The 13,793-nt window shown below is 38.2% G+C and overlaps 1 protein-coding gene across 2 annotated transcripts in view; it reads right to left on the bottom strand.

Moving 5' to 3' along the window:
* LOC113039608 (neurocan core protein-like) overlaps positions 1–13,793 on the bottom strand; it is a 138,627-nt gene that overhangs the window by 45,614 nt on the left and 79,220 nt on the right. The window contains exon 9 of one of the 2 annotated variants that reach the window (XM_026197549.1): positions 4,869–4,982. In XM_026197549.1, the coding sequence (XP_026053334.1) occupies positions 4,869–4,982 (114 nt within the window). Of the gene's footprint in view, positions 1–4,868; positions 4,986–13,793 lie in introns of both variants that reach the window. The other variant, XM_026197548.1, reaches the window with a different exon arrangement.

The following is a 13,793-nucleotide window of genomic DNA, read 5'->3' as shown; positions in this document are numbered from 1 at the left end:
GAGAAAATATATGGTAGTCTGGTGGAGGCAAATGCAATGTATTACTGGAGAAAAAGGCTTGGGGGTCCGAAAGGGCTGCTTTCACTCCATTTTGGAAGTGCATTGCAATTTTCATACAGCTTTTCTGGCAAATAACAACAGGCCAGAGGGGACAGGGGTTCAGGGAGCAGCACTGAAAAAGAGAATGGAGGAGTAAAGTGAAAAAGAGAGATGGAAAATGTGAGATGGTATATACAGTGTGTGTGTGTGTGTGTATATATAGTATTTAATACTTTATGGTAGTAGAGTATTAAAATATGTGGAACATTTTTTAGTATGGTGTGTTATAAGGACCTGGTGAAACTCCAGATCCATCCAATGAAAACGTGTACCTTTCAAGGATATTATTGGATGAGATTAAATTGCTTCTCAGACTAAACATATCGACTGCTTGCAACAAAGTGAATGAGTATTGAATCATACGGGTGTGCTTCGGTCTGACTGCATCACATGTGCACTGTAAAACTGTCTCTGCGCTCTTCAGCTTGGACAGAAACATCATCTACTTTCCCTGAAGGCTGAATAAATATGACGGCCGCCATTTATATTTGGCTTTTCAATTGTTTTATTGCACTGCACAAGCTCCCAATCCCCATTTGCAGCAGTTGTGACCCATCGACTCGTTGAATATCCTCCACGCGCATTTGTTGATCTGAGCTCGGCTTATTTGATGGACCTTTCACTCTGGAATGTAGAAACTAGAATAGAGAGATACCAATATCCACCATCATCACCATAATCTTTATTTTTACTGAGAGAATCATATCTAAATAATGCTGCGAATCCCAACAGTATGTAAATGGCACATTTAAATCATATTTACATTATACAGCTCAGTAACCCACATTCTTGTATGGAATAATTTTGGAGGGAATCCTGCCAGAATGGCTCATCAAAAAATACTACTGTCATTTTATCTTTACAAACTGAATCAAAGTTGTTGTTTATGGTAATTGACTGCATCTAGTCAACAAAAGTGTATTTTGAACTTAAAACCTGAATTTGAAGACAAAACTGTAGGACTGTCAATGCATTTCTGTCCATTCTGAGTTCAGAATACGATGGCAAACTCCTTTAACTCGCAGTATGTCCAGAAACAGGATGCTTGAGAACAGTTACGGATAGCAATCCAAACCCGTCAAGGTATCTCTGCACCATTTTGTGTCTCAAATGAATGTGTAAACTCTTCAAGCGTTCCTTAAATGATTAAACCCCACTAAACTCAGGATGCGTCTCAATCCAGTCCATGTATCTCCTGGAGCGGGAGACCCGTGGAGATGGATGGACGGCCTCGTCTGTGCGTCTAAAGAAAGCGATCTTGTCCCTGCCGCGAGCCTCTTCGCTCTTTCTCATAAATGTTTCAATTGCCCGGCAGATGCGCGGTCAATAAATTATGCAAGGATCCTAAACGCCTCTTCCCAAATTGCTGAGCACAACCTGAGTCCCAAAGGATGGAGTCCAAGGATATCATGTTGCAGTCTCGTACCAACAGTACATATTTTGTTCCTAAGACAGACAGCAAGAGATGCAATGTGGTGGCTTGGGTATTGCTATGTATTTTCTAGGATGTTTCGTGTGGTTGCTGTAGGCCTTAGTCCAAAGTCTATATGATATTATGGTTTGTAGATATGGCTTAGAGTTCCTTGTTCAATATAAGTCTATGGAATCTGTGCCTCCACCAATTGTTACGCTGTCCAAACTTTTTTAAAACGACATCTTTCCTCAATAGACCACCCAATCTGAGGTCCAATATTATTCGTGTTTGCAGCACAGCAGGGCAAGGCTAGTCCTAGCACACAGCGGTAATGAATATGAATACAAAAAAAGGAAATCAAAGAACACTTTCCGTACATAATTCCTCCTCCTTTCATAAGACAACACACTGACTGCAGAGATCAAGTGTTAGGTTAGTACAAAATGTGGTCAAGGTTTTGCAGTAATTCGCAATTAGCCTTTTGCCTTTTGCTGTAATTAATATTACACACACACCGCTAATGTAGAATGCTCCACAGGAAAAAACAATTGCTAAATCACCTAAAGGAACTTTCGACTTCCAAGAGTGTCGGAATTACAGAAACATGATTTGTTTTCTTCCGAATGCCATTTGTGTCAAAAATCTGAAATGAACCCCCCAAGACAGAATGGTATAAAATAAGTCAAATCTATAGATGGGTTATTAGTGTACATGCAGCTTAGCATCATACTGTTATGCTTACTAGCAGAAGCGTTAGCGACAGATTGACTGCTTGTTGTAGTTTAGCATAATTCACATATTGACTGTGCAGTTGGCTTGTGAAAAGATTGATAATGAGACCCGGGATAATGCAGCTTTGCTGACCTTTGACCTTTCCACCATAACACACCTTGGACCTTTGACACCCACTTCGACGCCTCTTCGTAATGACACCCTATTATAGCATCAGCGCTCTTTTAACTTAGGAACATAAAAGCAGTATTTTTTATTGCAATATTTTTTTTTACAATTAAAAGGTGAAAGTTAAATATAAAGAAAGATAAATGTATATGCACAGATTTTTTGCCAGCAAAAGTTACAAAGTGTTTGGTCAGATTTTGTCCTCATCCTTTCATATTTTTCTGCCCTAAACTGGTAGTCAAAGACTGTAATTGTTGAAAGGAGGTAAGATGGTCTCAAATCCCACCTTCTCTGTACATACATCTGTCAGACACTAGGTGGCGATGTAATGGTCAAATTTTAACTTTCACTGATTTCTCTGGAACCGTACGAGCTAGAATCAATTCCTTGAGACATCCTTTAAAACTGTTGGTCATTGACAGTTTGAAAATGTTACCGCCATTTGGATTTATATTTTATTTAAAAAAAAAATAATAAAAAAAAATGTAAAAATGTGAACCTTGCACATAATTTGATGCGTTTCATCTATAGACCACCATGGCTCATATTTATCAGAATAATTCTGATTCGTCATTTCATTTTGCATTGATTTATCATTTAGTTTCGACAACAACTTCATAAGTCCATGAATTTTTGGTTATCGGCCATTATGACATATATTTTTTGAAAGCAATCTACTAAAATATCTACAAAATGTATTACCAATTATACGAGCTATGGATGGTTTCTAGGTCCTTTTCTGTAAGTTTTATCATCTATGCGTCTAAAATCTTGAAAAACCACTACTCCCATGTATGAGTAATAGTAACGGTACTAATAATAACATGTCCTCTTTTCATGATTCACTCCAATTCAGAAGGATCAAACTTCCATTATTACTGAGAAATACACCACATTATGGATGTTACCTGCTTTCTGAAGACTGTCATTTCATGTGCTCTTCAAGTGATTACAGTTCTAGCTGCTCCATATTTATTATTCCTGTCTCTTTTCTACCGCTTTATCCCTCTCTCCTTTTTTCTCTCTCCACAGCATAGCCTTGTCCTCCTGTTCAGAGTGTGCTCTCATTTTCCCCAAACCTTTCCAACCTCCAGCCCAGCTCTCCTTTCACCTGTTCCTGTTCTTGTCTGACAGAGAAGAATGAGCTGTGTGCAGCCCTGTCAGTCAATGCAGCCATTTCCCGTACATGCCACCTCGCAGTTTGCTGTCAGCTCTCTCTACTTCTGTGAACCACCTGCAGAGCTACTCATATCCACTACACCAGGAGATCCCAAATTTTACAGTCAGCTGAATACCCTACAGCCTAAAGGATTTACCTGTACCACTTTTTAAATATATATTATACAATTATTTTAAATAATAAAAAAGTAATACATTTGCATGTTTAACTGTGAAAATTTGTTGATTTATTACTTAATGAATTATTATTATTATTATTAATTGTTATTTCTAATACAAAATAATTTACTAATAATATATTATCAAATGTATTACTAACAGCAACATAAACAACAACAAATGCTACTATTACTAGTAGAAATATTCCTATAAAAAAACTGTAAAAGTGACAAAAAGAAAATAAATATAATAATTCGGATAATAGTAGAAAGCTAGTGTTAGTTTTTTTTTTAAGCATAGAATTAAAATAGAGAGTGCTAGAGTTAGAGGGTCACATAAAGATGGAAAAGATGGGTTTTTAGCCAATTCTTGAAGATGGCTAAGGACTCAGTTGCTCTGATTGAGTTGGGAAGTTCATTCCACCAGAAGGGAACATTTAATTTAAAAGTCTGTGAAAGGGACATTGTGCTTTTTTGGGATGACACAATCAAGCGACGTTCACTTGCAGAACGCAAGCTTCTAGAGGCCACATGAGTCTGAAGTAATGAATTTAGGTAAAGGGGTGCAGAGCCAGTGGTAGTTTTGTAGCCAAACATCAATGCCTTGAGTTTTATGCGAGCAGCTATTGGTAGCCAGTCCAAATTATATATTTTATTTAATTTAATACTAATAGCAAAATCAACAACAACTACTACTACCACTACTAAAATTCATATTAAAATAAAAACTGTAAAAGATGAAATACCACCGATAACAATATCAACAAAAATATATTTTTTTGTATATTATGTGTATTTACCTCTGCACTCGTATTTTTATTACAATTTCCCTAACCTACAGTTCCTTAATAACCGCCGATCAAAATGACGACACCTGATCAAGATGCTGGAAAATTCAATTTATGGTGGACATTGTTGGTCTTAGTCTTGCCAATAATCCTATTAATAGGTTTTACATCGAGGTTCAAAGGAATAACCCTCAAAAGAGACGCTCGCATTGGTTTTCTATCCATTTTAGCTGTGCGCATAAATTCTGCACTTCTGGAGCAGCAGTGGGCTCCTTCAAACATCCCTGACCTCTTTTGTCCCGACCCCGACCTCTCTCTTAATCCACTTACCGATCTCGCAGCTCTCTCCCGAATAGCCCTGAGGGCAAAGGCAACTGTAACCCTCCCCCTCGGTCAAACAGCTTCCACCATGCAGGCACGGGTTGGTCTGGCAGGGATCATCTTCTGCTGTAGAGGGAGAACGGGAAAAAAACACATTTTACAGCCAGATTCGAACCTAAATTTCCAATGTGAGCACCAAGGCTCAATGTTTGCATCGTATGAGCACCCAACCCAAGTTTGCACCCCACTCATGAAACACGAGCAGAAATCTTCCACTTTTCTAAACTGAAAACGGAGCCTGAGCGTATGACTTTCAACAAGGTGAGAGATTAGCACAAGTTTGATGTCATCCGCCGTTCATCATGACAGATGCTCCACAGGGAAGGACAATGTGATTCCCCATGTCCGCCTCTGATGATCCCCGGCCTTCATAAATTATCCCATCATTGCCTAGAGTAGCAGCGCACACTTTCTTCTATTTTTATGGCACATTACCATACCGTTCTCGGGCCATAAACACACTTTCTTTCTATGAGCTACGACTCTTGAAAAACCTGTACGGCGAAATGCTTTGGGGTGTGGTGATATATGGAAAATCTCACAGATTAAGTCATAATTACATCAATTTACAGACAGGGAACCTTTACAAAGGACGTCGGCACACAACTTGCTCTGGAAATTGATTAAGTACTGCTTTATAATCGGTTTCCAACCACGAAACGCAATCTGACAGTGCATCAAGCACACCACGTCTCCTCCGGTATAATTCCAAACACGCAATTATTTACAGCAGGGGAGATAAATCGCAACACGGCCTCGCAACACACGAGGTTCGACTTCCCACGTCTTAGCGAGTCTTGCTTTGTTACAGGCCTTGGGAGCTCTTCAATTGAAATTAACTGTACTATGTTTCTTGTCTGCTGTGACAGCTTGTTTTATTTCTCTCCTCTAACGGATTCTTCTTGAAGCGCACAATCCCTTATGAAAACAGAAAGTACACATGCAATGATACACGAGCAGAGTATGGAAGCAGATTAAAGGCAAGGTTTGCGGTCGGGCTCTGTAGCTACTGTAGTGCGCTTGCATTTGTCGAATTTTATTTGTATTTACAGACAGAGTTCAGCTCATTTTAGCATGCTCAGTAAAAATCAGTGTGAAGTCCCATGCTGGCTCAGACTGGATTATGCTGGTCAATGCTGGTCTAGCTAGTAGATCAACATAGCAATGTTGTTTAAAATGTAATAAAGTAGATAAATAAACCAATAAATTGAATGGCTCGGCTCAACAAGAGGCAGCTGGGCCATTGTGGATTCTACACGCAGGGCACGATCACATAAAGATCCGCATTGACCAATTTTAATGAACGACACCCGGACCGGAGACTCTTCTTGCACACTACTCCACAACGGTGACAGAGTTCAAGGGCTCCTCGTCATCATTGTGATGAAATGAACTCTTCAGCACCCACACGAGGGCTTTTTCATCCCAAATCCCGTCAAACGGATCGTTTTCTGAGAGGATGGAGAGCTCTTGTCAATAAGCTGGAAACGGTGCAGGGGAAAAAGAAATTCAGGTCCCAAACAGTTAGTCGCGACGTAGGCCATTTCCTGCACAGATCGCTAGTCTCGACGGAGATTGAGCTTCCCTAAGCTGAGGATAATATGAAAATACCTCAGTAGATGGTTTGAGTTGTATATGCATGTGGTTATTAAGGCCACATTTGTTAACTTTATTCATCCCAAAAAGAATTATGATAGCATGGAGAATTTGAGAGTTTCTTGATGCACAAGTGAGCAAGCAATCGTAGAGAGAGGAACCTCAAAACTCAAATCCTAATTTAAAATAGGACAAAGAGAACACTTAAAGGAAAGATGTGAGAATTTCCAAGTTTACACTCAGTCGGACAGTTATATGATCGATCGAGGCGTATTAAGATGTTCCCACTCTCTTTCATCCCTGTACTATTTCTGTCAATAAAAAGAAATGAAAATGGAAATAAAAATGATTTAAAAAATAGTTAAAAACCATGACATAAAAAAGGGACGATTAAAATAATAAAAACAAGTATTAATAAGTAACAAAATAAAGACATAATTAAAATAAAATACAATACATTCTAAATAAAATAGTAAAAATGATTAATTAAAATGAAACAAAATAACAATAATATTAATTAAACCATTTATAAGACAATTTTAAAAGTTTCTGTCAATAAAAAGAAAATGATGGAAACAATAATTAAACAGTGAAAAATAAAATATTACTTAAAAAAATTAATAACAAAAATAGTACAAAAGTGGCAAAAATGTTTAATAAAATTTGGAATATTATTAAAAAAATGAATAATAACTGAAATGTTTCTGTCATTAAAGTGACCATAAAAAATGACAAATACGTTCATTGAAATTAAATGATTAAAAATAATGAAAATAAAAACAAAAGTAAAGCGACAAAAGGAAAAATAAATAAATATATAATTCATTTTAAAAAAGTAAATATTGCTACTTCTAATAAATCAGTGTTGCAAAGTTTAAATAAAAAAAGACTGGAGAATGTTTTCAATAAAATACTAAAGGCTTCTTTGTGAACACTTTTGAAATTGACTAGTAATTTCTGAGTGAAAATAGTTTCTACACCTTTTCTTTCAGTGATAGTGATCTGATCAATCAAGACGCACGGAGTAACTTTTTACGTGAGCTGAATGAGTAAAAGGGTGGATAAGCAACCACAACAAAGAAAACAACAGAACACGGATGAAAGCAATCGCAGTTAAAAGCCTTTTCCGTTTCGTGCCGTTGGCTTATGATTAATTACACACCGAGCTTAAAATAGTTCCTTCTTCCCCAGTTCTGTCTCTTTTTATTTCTCTATGACTTTCTCACTAAAGTCCTCACGCACTGTTCATGGTCTCAGTGGACCCTGAACGGAGCTCGTCCTGAGCTGCAAACGACTGCTCAGAAGATCAACACTACAAACAATATAAGTGGATAATAGTCATTTGTCATGATAAACGCTTGATTACAAAAGAGCTTCAATACATCAAGTGCCTGCATTGCAACTTCTACTAAATAGCATCTCATTTGCACAGCTTTCTTGAGGAATCAATCAAAAAGACTCATAAATGTGCTTCTAACTCACGAGTCACTTGTTTGAGCGACTAGCTCTAACCCAAAATCTCACTATGTACTGAACCAAACAGAACCAAAAACAAGTCTGCTTGTAAAAACTGCAAGTTTTAACAGCTAGACGAGCGCCTGACCTCCAAAGCAGATGCCAAACCATTAATATGTGATCTTTTTATTCAGCCGCTATCTCTCAAAAACACAGTCCATGGCCATGAGGGACAGTCGCTAGGAAAATAAAATACTAATACAGTGCTTCACCACCCAGACTCTTAAGTGTACCGGCTCCCTTCTCTCATAAACAAGCTGTTTACGATGCTACGCTGAGGCCCTTGTTAAGGGAGAAATACTTGACTACTGAAAGACTTCATCCCAGTAAGATCCAATCAAACCCTCTGAGATCTTTACACTTGAAAACAACAGATGAAAATGATAGTGGCTGACCTGCCCAAATAAATCTCTCTGTAGGAATAAAGTGTTGTGGGAACTCGTGTCCACTGCTACACGGTGATGTTTTGCTAACAAGCCCTGAACTTGTACAATAGTTTGTAGAGACAAACTGTGGCCTGGCCTTTTATGGTACCTCAGTCAGTCGGCGGCCATCTTGAAAATGCCTCCAAGCAGGTGGAAATTTAGGAAAGGCTAAAATCTCCAAAATGTACAATACGATAATATCGTAAATGGGAAAAAAAAATGGCATATATTTCAACAAACTTGCCATCAAAACAGACATTGAATCCATTGTGTTTACATTGTTTTCTCAGGTTCCTGGAAACTTGTGGCTTAAAGAAATTCCTGAGTTTCCCACTTGTAATAACAATTTTGAGGTGGTGTTTAATTCATATTACGATCTTTTGTCATAGTCATGGAATTCCATTCTCCTGTTCCTTTGGAGTTTTCCTTATTTGGTCATTTTCCTTTTCTTGTTTAGTTAATTGATTCCTCCCCACCTGTTTCTGTTCTTCTAATTAGGCTACTTTCCTTGTGTTTACAATCCCTGTCCGTTTAGTTCTTGTTGTGGGTTTTTTAAGTAGCTTAGCGTAAAGTAATGTAGCGTGAAGTAAAGTTAAGTTCTGTATGTGTTTGTTCTTTGCCCTTGTTATCATTAAAACCTACTTCTTTGGATTTTCGCCTGGCACCCTTCATTTGATGGTGTTACAATGTTATGGTTTCTCTCATTGTTCATTTTTAATAAATGGATCATTTTCCTCACCCTTACAATGTCTTTGGCTGAAAATTGTCAAATTTTCACACTATTTGTAGGGATAGCGCACCCAAAAATGTAAATGGTCTACATTTACTCATTCTCAAGTTTGTCCCCACTGACTTCGACAGCATTGAAAGAAAAAATAATACTATGGAAGCCAATGGGGACCAGAAACTATTTGGTTACCCACATTCCTCAAAATATCTTCTTACTTCTTTGTGTTAAACAGAAGAAAGAAACTCATACAGGTTTGGGAAACTTGAGAATGAGTAAACGAATCAGCACTTAAATGGAAAAAACGATCATAAATTAAGCTTCTTCAAGTCAAATCATGCTAAAAACATGCATCCAGTAGATGTACACGCAGACAAACTTTCTCAGAAAAGCATTTGGCTTTTGTAAATGTAAGGTGGGACTTCCATTTCTGGGGTATTACAAATGTTTCTATTCATTTTTAAGATGTTTTTGTAAGTGGTCCATGTCCTTATCACGGTTGAAGGTTGAAATAATCATACAGCATACAGTTTTTGGAAACTACAGTACACTCGATTACATGTAAATCAACCAACACTCAGAAATCAACATTATACCAGATTGTCTGCATTTAAGCTGTCCCAGTTTTACCGCTATCGCTTTACAGTAACTGTTGCTGTGAATAAAACCTCTGTGGGTGGTGCGTCATTAAGTAAATTAAACGCTACAATTAGTCACAATACAAACCAAGCGCTTTGCAAATGCGAGAAAAGTAACAAATGCACAGCATTCGGAGGTGGCTTACAGATTTTCTCATCTAAATGAGTTTATCATGGTTCTTGCAATGAAGTTTATATGTGACACATCCGTTGAGCCTTGAAGGTCAACCCACCAGTGCTCATCATTCACTGAATGTGAGGTTGCAATTACTGTGGAGGTAAGCTGAGTGTGCACCTTGGGAAACCGAGGCCTATTTCTACCGCAAAACAGACAACTCTGCATCCCTGTGGACCACAGCAATCTACTGGCACAGAGCAAGCAGTGATTTAATGTTGCTGGAAGGATAAAGCTGAGGAAGGCTGGAGTTACCGTTTACCACCGGCAGGATGACGTAACTTGTGCTACAGAGGAGCAAATTCAGATAGCACTTAGTGTTTGCTGGAGAAACAGAGAGAGAGTCTGTAGAAATCTGCAAAACTGGGTTTAGGGAATCAAGTTCAATCATCTGTTCACTTCTGTGGCATAATTAGCTAGCAAGTTGAGTTGATGGCCAAAAGGTTGGAGGTTGAGCCATCAACTGAAATGTTTTAATCTTAATCAAATCAAAGAGACTGTGATAAAGACTCAGTTCTGTTCATAGCTTCTAAAGCAATACCAAGAACATTGATTGGAAACAAAGGAACAGTTCACTCAAAATGAAAATTAGCTGAAAATGTACTCAAGTCTCAAGTCATCCAAGATGTAGAGTACAGATTATATACAGTAGGAACAGATTTATACATTTAGCTTTACATCACTTGCTTATCAATCGATCTTCTGCAGTGAATGGGTGCTGTCAAAATAAGAGTCCAAAAAGCTGATAAAGAAATTACGATAATCCACAAGTAATCCATACAACTCCAGTCTAGCAATTAACATCATGTTTTATTTCGCTTGTAAACAGTGCTTGATCTGTGCATATTTCTCTCCTGATTCAGACAATACAGCTTTTTCACTGGAGAAAAAGTGAAAATGTCTTGATGCATTTGGGTATTAAAACACGCAGCTATTTGCTTTATAAAATGTTAATTGATGGACTGTAGTCGTGTGGAATATTGTATTGTGATGTTTGGACTCTTATTCTGACAGCACCTATTTACTTTTGTTCCCATGAAGAAAGAAACTAATCTATATTTGTTATGGCCTGAAGGTGATAAAAAAAGCGCTCAGAGGCACATAATCCTCAAGCACTTAAAACCTACAATTTCAGGTCAGATTTCAGAAGGAAAGGCACTAAACTTCATCCTAGCAACGAAAATCCAAAAATAATCCTGACATTGAACAACCCGGCATTCCAATAATATCCCCGTCTTGACGTACCTCAGCACTACAATGAAAAGATTAAAGCCTGTCGGTGTCACACGCATCCCGAGATTAGCATAAATAACTGAAAATGGCACTTTAAACACCCCTATTAATAGGTTTTATGTTAAAACAAAACTATAATGTGCAAGAGCCGATTTCATCTCCCAATGAATATGAAATATGGAAGAAACAAGTGGAAGAGAGAGACAGAGAGAGACAGAGAGAGAAAGAGAAAGAGAGAAGAGTGTCTGTGCTATTGTTAGTGCCTGGAGAGTCTGACACACAGTTAATGGTTGAAGCTCCTCCATGCTGTAGGCTTCAGGCTGCTAGGCACATCAACAGTCCTTATTGTTCCCGCCTCTTCTCCCCTTCTTTCATTTTCCCGTTCCATCTCCTGGCTGTCTGTGCTGATGTGCCCTGCTGAACATAATTTGATGTCGCTGAGGTTGTATCTGAAGGGTCATTCTAATAAATCTGCTGTTGTTTATGCACAAAATGCATTTGCAAGCTTAAAGTAGAGTAAGAAGGGTCTATACTGAATATGGAGTCACTCCTCTTCTGAGTGATTCTGTACACACTGAATTCAGTTATTTAAGGGCAGTTGGGGAAAGTTACTATTTAAAGTAATGAATTACAATGTTGTGTTACTTCCTAAAAAAGTAACTAATTATGTTACTTGGGTACTTCTTATGGAAAGTAATGCGCTACGCTACTTTTGCTGTAAGTCAATAAATGGGAGAACAAAGTAACAAGCATTACTCATACTAAAAAGTAATTTAGGCTACGTTCACACTGCAGGCTGAAACGACCCAATTCCGATTTTTTTGCCCCTATGCGACTTGTATCTGATCTTTTCATGACAGTCTGAACGACACAGATCCGATCTTTTCAAATGTGACCCAGGCCACTTGGGTATGTGGTCCTGAATCCGATACGTATCCAATCTTTTGAAATGCGACCTCCGTCTGAACGCCCAGGCCACATGTATCCGACCCGCACGTCATTGATATGCTAACTAATTCATAATTCTGCGTTGAAGTAGGCAGGAACGTGAAGATAAACAACAACCATGGTGGAAGATGCTGCTGAGACCAGTCAATGGAAGGGAAGCGAGGTCACAGATTTAATTAATATTTGGGTTGACCGCTCTATTCAGGCCAAACTCAAGGGCTCTTATCGGAACTGGGCAGTTTACGAAAACATTTCCAGCAAAATGGCCGAGCGTGGTTACAGACGATCCTGGCTCCAATGCCAGCGAAACAAAAAAAAGCCTCCGAGCCAAATACAAAAATCCATGTTTAACGTTAGCTACTTCCGCAAACAACGAGCGTCGTCGTTCACCGTTGAGTACTCTTCTGCGCATGCGGGTCACTTCTGGGTCATTTCAGTTCACACAGGAGATCACAAAAGGTCGCATTTAATTGGAAACGTGAATGGCAATGCAAAAAAAATCAAATTTTTTCAAAAAATCTGAATTGAGCATTAAGCCCTGCAGTGTGAACGTAGCCTTAGATATTTTACTAGCTACTCAAAAAAAGTAATGCCCGGTTTATTATACAATAATAATCAAGTGTTAAGATTATCACAAATTGAACAAGATTTTGATGCACATCTTTCTAATTAGTTGTATTCCACCTTGTACTACACTTGATAGAGAATCACTTTAATGTAGGCATGTTCCACATAATAACATTCAATAAAACTGTATGTTAACACATAGCAGCTTGATGCATGAATCTGTGAGTACAGTTTACAAATCTGAGGGAACGGATTGCGAAAGCGTGCGCACCGATTATGAATTCGTGGGTACGGTTTACAAAATCTGAGTGCATGGATTTGAAATTCGTGATCACAGTTTGTTAACCCGTGGGCTCTATTTGTTAAAGAGAGGGAACATTTTATGAATTCTTGAGTACGTTTTATAAACTAAGGGGACGGGTTGCAAAACCGTCGCCATGGATTTATTTATTTTTCTCCTACAGGTGACGTGCCGGGCTCTGTATGATAGAGAATCACTTAAGACACTTTGCTGTAGACCCATTCCACATAATAATATTCATTAAAACGGTATGTTAATACGTAGGAGCTTGCTGCCTGAATCCGTGAGTACAGTTTATAAAACCTGAGTGCACGGATTGGAAATTACATTTGATTAAAAGGTTTTTGTCTTTATGCTCAACTAAAGTGAAATAATGAGCATATTTCCACATTGAGAACCTCGTCTTGCTTTCGCCTTGACTCGCCATGACTGCCTCGCATACTTGAATAAACTGTGTTTACAGTGGTTAGCATCCACCAATCCTGACCTCCGTCGCTGCTGAAAACAGGTTAGGCTGTAGGCTGCACTTCAGCCAATATTAATTACTTTTAAAAAGTAACGCACAATGCATCATATGGTAACGGTAGCAGAGTTAATTATATTTAAAAAGTAATGCGTTACAGTATTAGTTACGGTCAAATGTAACTGCGTTACAGTAACGTGTTATTAATAACGCATTACTGCCCAACACTGTTCAGTTTAATTGTCTCACGATTATGGTGTTTAGTGCTTGTGTGAATGACACTCTG

Source organism: Carassius auratus, chromosome 22 (assembly GCF_003368295.1).
Source record: "Carassius auratus strain Wakin chromosome 22, ASM336829v1, whole genome shotgun sequence".
In the NCBI taxonomy this organism is placed as follows: Eukaryota; Metazoa; Chordata; class Actinopteri; order Cypriniformes; family Cyprinidae; genus Carassius; species Carassius auratus.
The sequence above is the reverse complement of the archived record's forward strand: the minus strand, read 5'-3'. Positions and strand labels throughout refer to the sequence as shown.